The 9,441-nt window shown below is 56.9% G+C and overlaps 1 protein-coding gene across 1 annotated transcript; it reads left to right on the forward strand.

Annotated features, from left to right (window-relative positions):
* Positions 1–5,530: 5,530 nt before the first annotated feature.
* Positions 5,531–6,983, forward strand: GBX2 (gastrulation brain homeobox 2). The gene is made up of 2 exons (XM_075711379.1): positions 5,531–6,041; positions 6,460–6,983. Exons 1-2 carry the CDS (start codon positions 5,531–5,533, stop codon positions 6,981–6,983), a joined length of 1,035 nt encoding a protein of 344 aa, XP_075567494.1.
* Positions 6,984–9,441: the final 2,458 nt, after the last annotated feature.

Raw genomic sequence — 9,441 nt, forward strand, 5'->3', positions numbered from 1 at the left:
CATTTGATTTTTTTTTTTTTTTTTTTTTTTAAAGCAGAGAGAGGCATCGCGCAGGCTGCGCTGAGGCGGGTGATCCGCAAAGCAATACAAATCAGAAATGAGATTTTTGAAGTCCTAATGAACCTGATTGCATGAACATTTATAATCCCCCATGGCTTTAAATGAAATCAGATATAATCAGGAGCTATGGGGAAAGGGAGTGTTTACAGGCAGAGATTGGGAAGTGCTGCTGTATTAGTAAAGATGCTGTTCCTTCTATTGATGTCTAAAATGATGGATAATGTGAGAATGGCAAATATACTATTTGTCTAATGGCTCTGCAATTAAATTCCCCTGTAAATGACCCATGCCTCATTTCATCCTAATCTATGGAATTTTGATTGAATTCGTCAGCTCTAATTGAAAAATACTGCACTTTAATGTCTGCAGTGCAGTTTCAGGACCGCGCTGGTTTTAATGAGACGGTGCCCCTCTGACCTGGGAATATTGTAGACTTTTATTCGGGATTTTTAAACTGGCGGATTTCTCAACTATATTCCACGAAAAGCCGCGAACGAGAGCGTGTGTGGTTTTCCACCGCCAGCGATAATCTCTCCGTACCGATGTGTTTTATTAAGGTCTCCTTTAGTGCTCTTAAAACATTTGGACTCCGGTTATTTAAATACATATCAATTTAAAAGAAAAAAAAATAGCCTATTTCCCCTCATCCGAACGAATTTCGGGATACGAACCGGGATTACCGAAGCCAAATTTCTTGCTGCTTTTTTTTTTTTTTTTTTTTTAACCCGCACGGCGTTATTTTTATCCTCCTTTTTCCTAACCCGAAAATCCCGAGCGCCTTCAAGTTTGTTAAAAAACCCCCACGAAGGAGGGGGGGGGAGAACAAAAAAACCCCAAACAACAGAAAAACCGGGGAAAAAATAAACCACCCTAAAAAAGCAGCACATCTGCCGTGCATGGGGTGGAAGTTTCGGGGACAGGGACCCCTTCCGGAGCCGCGCCCGAGCCGAGGCGGCGGGGTCGCTGCGGGGCGGGGGGGGGTGGGGGGGGGTGGGGGGGTGCAGCCTCCCGGCCGCCCCAGCTCCCGCCGGCGCCCAATTCCCAGCCTGAAATGAGCTCAAAAGGGGCCACGCGAAGGAGTTAATGGGATTAAGCGACGAATGAGGGGTTTGGGTTGCTCCCCCCCCACCCCCCCCCCTTGCTTGGAAACCGAAGGGGGAGGCGGGAGGGGGTTTCCCGGGGTTGCAGCGCGCCCGCGGGCACGCGTGGGGCGGCGGGTCGCATCCCGCGGCGGGCGCCCTGCCGTACGCACCCCTCCGCGCACAGCCAGCACACCCTTGCCAGGACCAAACCCTGCTCCCCCCCATCCCTCTTACTCCCAGCTCCTGCAGCCCAAATACGCTGGCACAAGCCCACAGCCACGCACAAAACTGCCCCCCGGCTGAGCCCTTCACTGCAGGGACGAACTCCCTCCCAGGTGGGGTATAGGATGGAGAGCCCCGGCTGCACCCCTTATTTTGGCGTTCAGCGCTCACACCTAATCCCTGCATCGTTAAGTACACACTGATTTTTTGGGGGTAGTTTTGCTCATGGTCTCCCCTCTTGCCCACCCCCTTCCCTAGAAAAAAAATCACTTTAAAAGCACAGTAGGGTGGGATGTCTTTGGTGATGTTTCCCACGCAATTAAAATTTTTCCAGCGAAGGCAGAGGGTCTTGCAAGAATTACCTCACTAGGGTCTCTGTAAGCCTGAGTTTCGCTTTTGATAAAGCCATTGGTTTTATCGTCGGCTGCAAAACAAAGCTGCAGCCCCCTGCCCCTCTTCGATGGCCCAGCAGCCTCGGGGGCCAGCAGCGGCACGCACCCTGCTTCAAATAATACATCCCACCAGCACAGCCCCCCCAGTGCCCCGTGGGAGGATGGACACGAGCCCATGTGCCCCACGGAAACCCACAGTGCGGCTCCCTACAAACGGGCTGGAGGTCCCCAAGGGCCAGGAGCGGCCATCAGCCCGCGGGCACGTGGCGGGTTGAGCTGCCATCCCGGGTGGAGGGATGCTCTGGCCTCTGCCACCCTACGGACTCACGCCCAAAGGGTTTGAGCACCTCCCAGTTTTCCTCTTCCTCCACAGCTAACCACGTTTCACTTCTTTGCTCCAAAAAGCTGTACCTCCTCCCTACCCTGATTTTGGGGAGAAGCCTGTGGTTTATTTAGTGCACACTCTCAGCCAGGAGGCCACTGGAGTCACAGACACCCCCCAAAATCTGCCCAGTTCAAACATACCTCTGCATATCTGATGCTCCTTTCCCGGGAAAGGTTTTTTGGGGCAAAACCTGCCAGAAGCCACCTGCTCTTCAGCAGTCCCTACTCTGGGTGATGCAGGAGCCTCCCTGCGCAGCGTCTCGGTGCCACATTTCAAGCTGGGGCCACGCAAGACCAGGTCTGCACCCACGCTGCGGCCCAGGGGAAAAGGGCTTCTGCCCCCCCCAGCCAAGCACGACCCTCCGAAATAAGGATTTCTACCATATACTCAGATTTGGACCCCCTGGGAAAGGCTCTTGCCAAGTCCCACCGGTGGTGGGGGTCCCTCTATGGGTTGCAGGGGTGGCTGGCCCAGCTCCCCTGCCCGCCCTGCCTGCCCCTCGCCTCTCCCGCCTGTTACACTTCCCAGGCACAATCACGCTCCGGTTGCTTCTCCGACAATCAGAGATCGCCGACGTTTTTCTCTGGGAGAAAAATCAGCTAATTATGTGCCGAACAAAAAGCCTATTCTCGTCTGAAATAATACTGCCGTCTTGCAAAGGCACTTGTTTGTGGGCAAATTTTGAAGAGGGCTGACAATAAAAACAGCTGCAGGAGCTGGGTGTTGGTACACATTTCCATGCCCTGCCAGATTACCATGCCTAATTATCTCCCCTTTCCGCAATCTAACGTGGTTTCCTGAAAAGAGATGATCTCCCCCCCACCCCCCCAGCTTCCCTGCTTTTCTATTTAAACGAAAGCTTTGCTTCTCCGCAAGGATTTCCAGCCCGCTCCGGTTGGTTTTGGAAGGAGTGGGGATGCTGATGATTTGGGAGGCCGGAGGGTTAAGCTCAACTCCAAGGGTCGCAGTGGGAAGGAGCGGGAGGCAGGAGAGGGGCTGCAATCCGATGATGCTTGCTGGATGGTGGGGAGGGGGAAAGGGGAAAAAAATAACGGAGAGAAACAACCACTCATGTGGCTACGAAGCATCCACGGGGGAGATCAAAACCTTGCTGGTGCTGTGCTGGGAAAAATCCTGAGCGCTGCACTACCGCACATATGGTGGCCTCCGCAAGACGGAGCCAGGACATATGGAAATGAGCTGTATAAGTAAACTTTTCCCAGTCCCTTGAAGTCAGAGATGGGCCCCAAAAGCGTGTGTGCGCACACACATACCGCCCCCCCCCCAGCCCCGGCAGCAGCTGCTTCAATGGCCATCTACCCTGTCCCATTTGCCGCATCACAGGGCAAAATTGTTTCTCCAGCAGAAATGCAGAACTGGGGATGAGGGAACCCCAAAACTCACACCCGGGGTGCCCAATGGGGCTCAATCCCCCAAAAGCTGTGGCAAAATGGGGATGGGGAGCCAGATGCAGGACAGGGTGGTAAAACTGTGCTGAGGCCCAAAAGCAATAACCCCCCCTAATCGTTTCTGCCAAGAAAAGAACGGTTTCAGATGTTGGCTGGAAGTGTGGAGGGATGAACTGACCCAGATATCTGGGCACGGGGCAGGGGGCAGCCCCCAGCCCCCATCTGGGGAAGCTGCTGAGCTTTGGTGGTGGGAATTAGCAGTGAATACGGTTTTTTGCGGGTGGGGGAGCAAAAATGCCACTTGCTGAGGGCTGGGTGGGAGGTTATGGCCTCCCAGGGGACAAACACCAACAGGGACATTTTGGGGGGGTAAAAGCCTCCACTGCTTTAAGTGGGGGCTCCCTTGGGACATGCAGCTGTGCTGATGCTCAAGGGACCACCCTCACCCCTTGCCTTGCCCCCGCGTGCCCTCTGGGTTTTTGGGGCCTGGAGTGTGGTGGGCCAAGAGGGGTACGATTTGGGGGGCAGAGCGTGGCTGTCCCCATCCTTGGCACCCACTGGCCCAGCTGCTGTGGGGGTCACCTTCCTCCCGGGGTGCGCAGCCCCCTCGGCCTGACATCTGCCATCCTCCCCTGGAAAATACGAGCATCAATTAGCTAGAAACAAGCGGTGGGTCATTAAGAGCCTCCCAAGCAGGCAAGCCAGGCAGGAGCGGGATCTCCCACTGACCCTTGTTTTTGGGGACACCCCTCCCCCCCAGCCAGAAGCCGCTTTTAGTCGGGGTTTGTACCCGAAAACCCCCCAGAACCAAGCCCAGAGGCGCAGCCGGCACCATTGTCCCAGGAAGGCTTCAACTTCCCCAAGGCAGGAAGGATCCCACCCCCAGTCAAACCCCCTCCTTTTTTTCCCCCTCCTTTTTTTTTTGCATTTAATTTTATTTTCCAAACCACTTGATCTTTGCTTGGGAACCTCCATTAATTGCCTGGGTTTGCCTCTTCTCCTGGTCCCTTTATCATTATTTATGGCCTTTGAAATTGTGTAAAGTTCCCTTGACGTTCAATTTACAAGTTTGGGGGCTTTTTTTTTTTTCTTCCCCCCCCCCCCCTTTTTTTTTTTTGTTCCAGCTTTTGTCCTCGCCAAAGACGTCGTGTTGGAAAAGGCTTTGAGCCGGCCAACATGAGAGGCTCGCCGGAGAAAAGGGAGCAGCCCTCCATTGCTTTTAATTCCGCCGTGTTGCTGAATGGCTCTTTTACATAATTGCAGAAGCAATTTCAAAGCCAAGCCAGGGGCTGACTTTACCCAGAACCACATGGAGCCTATTTGGGGGCTTTTCAAAAAAAAAAAAAAAAAAAAAAAAAAAAGGGGGGGGGAAGAGAGGGAGAGAAAAGCGTGAATAAAACAGGGTTGGTGTTTTTTTTTTTTTTTTAAAAAAAAGGGGTTTCAACGCTTTGGAGGCACCAAATTGGTGTGTCTGATGGGGAATGTCACACGCCCTGGGGGACAGGGGGACCCCACGGAGGTCCCCGACAGCACGGCGGGGCGTGAGTGCGCGGCGGGGCGTCCCACGCGCGACCCGCGGGGAGTGGGCGCTCACGCGTGGGCCGCCCCGTCCGGCGGCCGGGGGGGCAGGGGGCGGTGCTAGGGGCGAGGCCTCGCCGCTCGGCCCCGCCCCGCCGCCCTCCCGCCCAATGGCAGGCGGCGGCGGCGGCCACGTGGGGCGGGCCGGGTTCCCAGCCGGGCAAAATGTGAATGGGCGCGGGGGAGCGCGGGCGGGCAGAGCGGTGGCGGCGGCGGCGGCGGCGGCGGCGGCGGGCGGGCTCGGCGGGGCGCAGGGCGGGGGGCCAGCCCCGATGTGCGGGCGGCGGCGGCGGGCCGCGGCCCCGCTCCGCCCCAGCTCTGCCCCACGCGTGGGCGCTGCGCGGCTCTGAGGAGGAGGAGGAGGAAGAGGAGGAAGGTGGTCGCTGCCGCCGCCGCTCCGGCATGAGCGCGGCTTTCCAGCCCTCGCTGATGATGATGCAGCGCCCGCTGGGAAGCAGCACGGCCTTCAGCATCGACTCGCTCATCGGCAGCCCCCCGCCGCCCGCCCCCGGCCACTTCGTCTACACCGGCTACCCCATGTTCATGCCCTACCGGCCCGTGGTGCTGCCGCCGCCCCCCCCGCCGCCCCCGGCGCTGCCGCAGGGCGCCCTGCAACCGGCGCTGCCCCCCGCGCATCCCCACCACCACCAGCTCCCCAGCCTGCCCACGGGCTTCTGCTCCAGCCTGGCTCAGGGCATGGCCCTCACCTCCACCCTCATGGCCACGCTGCCCGGCACCTTTCCCGCCTCCCCCCAGCACCAGGAGGCCGCCAGGAAGTTCGCGCCCCCGGGTAACTTCGACAAAGCCGAGGGGATGCCCCCGGACGGCGGCGGCGACGACGGCAAAGCCTTCCTGGGGAAGGACGGAGCCCTCCTGCCCTTCCCCGCCGCCGACGCCGTCCAGGCCTCCCTCGGTGAGTGAGCGCCGGAGCCGTCGGGGGGGGAGCGCGGTCCCGCTGCCCGCTCCTCCGCGCGTCCCCGCCGGCCGGGCGGGCTGGGAGGGGGTCGGGGAAGGGGCGGCCCCGGGGACGCGGGACCCCCGGGAGGAGGCAGGGCCGGCGGCGGGGGGCCGGTGGCCGCAAGGCCGAGGAGGAGGGAGGAGGAGAAGGAAGGATTCGAGCCCCCGCCGCTTGAAAGAATAATAATAAAATCAATCCAACCGAAAGACACGCGGGGAAAACAAAAAAAAAAACCCACAAAAAAAACCCAACCCCACCACCAAACAACAAACCCAACAATTTTCGGGTGATGGAACGTGCGGGCCGGGGGGGCGCGGTGGCCGCGGGACGGAGGGCACCAAATGGTAACGAAAGGCCTCTGCTTCGCTTCCAGCTGGGGCTCTCCGGGGCCAGGGGAAGGAGGACCCCAAAGCAGAAGAGGACGCGAAAGGCAAGGAGGAAAGTTTCTCCATGGACAGCGATCTAGACTATAGCTCAGACGACAACATCCCCGGCCAGGCGGCTCACAAGGAAGAGGACTCTGGCAACGCGCTAGAGGAAAACCCCCAAAACCCCCCCAATTCCACCAACACCACGTCCACGGGCAAAAACCGGCGGAGGCGAACAGCCTTCACCAGCGAGCAGCTGCTGGAGCTGGAAAAGGAGTTTCACTGCAAAAAGTACCTGTCCCTGACGGAGAGGTCCCAGATCGCTCATGCGCTCAAACTCAGCGAGGTGCAGGTGAAAATCTGGTTCCAGAACAGACGGGCTAAATGGAAACGGGTCAAGGCGGGCAACGCCAACTCCAAGACAGGGGAGCCCTCCCGAAACCCTAAGATCGTGGTACCTATCCCGGTGCACGTCAGCAGGTTTGCGATCAGGAGTCAGCATCAGCAGCTAGAACAAGCCCGACCCTGATCTCTCCCTATGCTCAGAACCACAAGTTTTTGAGGGAAAAGTTTCCAAATCGGGGTTTAAAAGCAACCCACCCGAAAAACAAACAAACAAAAAAAGCAGCAAAAAAAACCCTAAAGCAAACAACAGCCAACAAGAAAAAAATCCCATGCGAGTGCACAGCAAATCCCCGCCACGAGCGAACTTTAAAGCGAAACTTTCCACTTACCGAGTCAAGCGAGTGTCTGCGAAGGCAAGGGTCTTGGAAACTGTTTTGGTTCAGAGCCGGAATATCAAACCCTGGAAGAGACACACACATATTTATTATTACGCTGCCCCCCACTTTGTACATACTCGTGCTGTCTTGGCTGCGATGGGGACCACAGATGCGGTATGGTGTCGGCGCCGGATCCAGCAGCGATTTGCCCGTGTCCCCCCCTCACCGGCAGAGACGTCTCCAGCGAAACCCGCAGCGCGCCTTTAGCCATCTTTTGGGTTTTGTTTCTTATCGGGGGCGAAAGGTAAACAGATGAGAGAACAAAAACGAAAGAAAACTAAGAGTTTCATTTCATGCCTTTTTTATTGTTTGGTTTTATTTCCGATGGCTGAGTGGCAGGCACTGGGGGACGATTTTTTAAATATATTTTTTGCCTGGCTTTCTGTCGATTTGGTTTGCCGATTCTACCAAGCCATGTTTAAAAGAGAGAGAGAGGGAGGGGAAAAAAAAAAAAAGCACGATCTTCTCTATTGTGTTTAATTTATTTCAATGTAGCTTATTTCCTTATAAGTTATGAAATTTAAAAGCAAACTAAGTCTTGTGAATAAAAACTGACAAAGAAACAAAAAAGACAAAAAAAAAAAAAAGCCCTCCATCCCCTGGCTGTTCTGTCCAGAATTTGGCGTTGAGCTGATTTTCCTTTCCCCTCCTGCGCTGCCGGAGCGGAGCGATGCTGCTCTCGCCTTTTTTGCGAAGCCACATTTATTGTCGGGGAGGGGGGAGACGGGCAAAAAGTTTCCCATTTTTTGCGGGGGGAGAGTGGGAAGGCTGGAAAAAGGCTTTTTGTGCGAATAAAGGTGGAGGGCTTCGGCGCGGGGCGGGGGCAGGAATACCCCTACATCCACCCCAGGCAGGCCCCCAGCCCCGTGTTTTGGGGGGTACAGCCGCTCTCCCCCAGCCCCGCGGCCGCTCCCGTTGCACTGCGGCCGCCCCCCCCGCGCAGCCGGGGCAGGGGCGGCCCGGCCCGGGGGGTCGGGGCCGGAGGGTCCCGCGTTCCCCCCGCCCTTCCATCCTTTTCATCCTGTTTTTTTCCCCATTATACGCATCCCGGCTGCATCCGTGCCGGTGAAACCGTATGGTTGGCGGCCGTCGGGGGCAATTCAGAATTCAAAAGCATTAATTTCCAGAGGAAAACGGGGTGCGGGGAGGCAGGGGGGTGTTATCTATTAAAATTAAACTGGGGGGTCATTCAAGGGAGCGATTTGCTCCCGAGGTAACGGCGAGGCTCCCGGGGCAGGTTCCAGCGACTAAATCAAGGCTTGGCGGTGGTCACATCATTTATAGCCCTTGCACTTCAACATTTATTTATTACAATTTTTTTTTTTTTTTTTAACGCCGGGTTCGGAGTGGGCTGGCGGCGGCTCCGGGGTGGGGGGAGCGGGGTGTCCCTGCTCCCCTCTCCCACCAGCCGCTCACCGAAACGAAACGGCCCCGGGCAGCATCGCTGCCTGCCGGCCCCACGGGCAGCATCGGACGCGCGGGGACTAGCGGGAACCCACGGATAATTCCATCCTTTTTGGCAGCCGCTGCCAACTGCCCGCTCCTTTGGCTCGTTTAAAAAAAATAAATTATTAATAATAATTTTTGGTTTCGTTTCTGCGCGGGAGGGAGCGGGGAGCCGGGACACGCGTGGGGCGTCCCCGCCTGCTCCCCTGTCGGGCTTCCCAGCGCTGGTCCTCTTCAGAGCGCTTTTTAAAAAAAAAAAAAAAAATCATTTATTTTTGTTTGCTTTTGGTGCAAAGGGGATGCTGCTTGGAAAGCACAGAAACCGGGAGCCAGCTCGGGCGAGCGGCTGCCCGGCTGTACTCCCCCCGACACGGCGGGGTGTGTGTGGGGGGTGTATTTTAGGGAGGAGCAGCTGCTCCTCACTCCTGTCCCCCTGCCCGGGGCAGCCCTTCCTCTACAAGCCAGCATCTGCCCCAGGCGCAGGAAAGTTATTTGCTCCGCGGTTTGGGGTCCCCCATTGCCCCCCCGAGCAGGAGCGGGGCTTTGGGGCTGGAGGGGGGAGCCCGGGACCGGGGGCCGGAGGAGAAGGAGATAAACAAGCGAGGGGGTTGATAGCTGTCATCATCACCATCATCATGGCTTTCATTTGGCTGCCTAATGAGTCAGATCACAGGCAGAGAGAAAAATTGTCAATCGCCCAGGCTCTAATGAATTTTTTTGCAAATTGTAATCAAGCCAGGCCGTCTCAGCTCGCTGATT

This window comes from Pelecanus crispus, chromosome 5, assembly GCF_030463565.1.
Source record: "Pelecanus crispus isolate bPelCri1 chromosome 5, bPelCri1.pri, whole genome shotgun sequence".
Taxonomy (NCBI): domain Eukaryota; kingdom Metazoa; phylum Chordata; class Aves; order Pelecaniformes; family Pelecanidae; genus Pelecanus; species Pelecanus crispus.

What these genes read in the sequence shown, in the direction of transcription:
- GBX2 (XM_075711379.1), top strand. Translation starts at nt 5,531, where the DNA reads ATGAGCGCGGCTTTCCAGCCCTCGCTGATGATGATGCAGCGCCCGCTG. An exon ending in CGCCGTCCAGGCCTCCCTCG is followed by an intron (nt 6,042 to 6,459) that starts GTGAGTGAGCGC and finishes CTTCGCTTCCAG; the next exon opens with CTGGGGCTCTCCGGGGCCAG.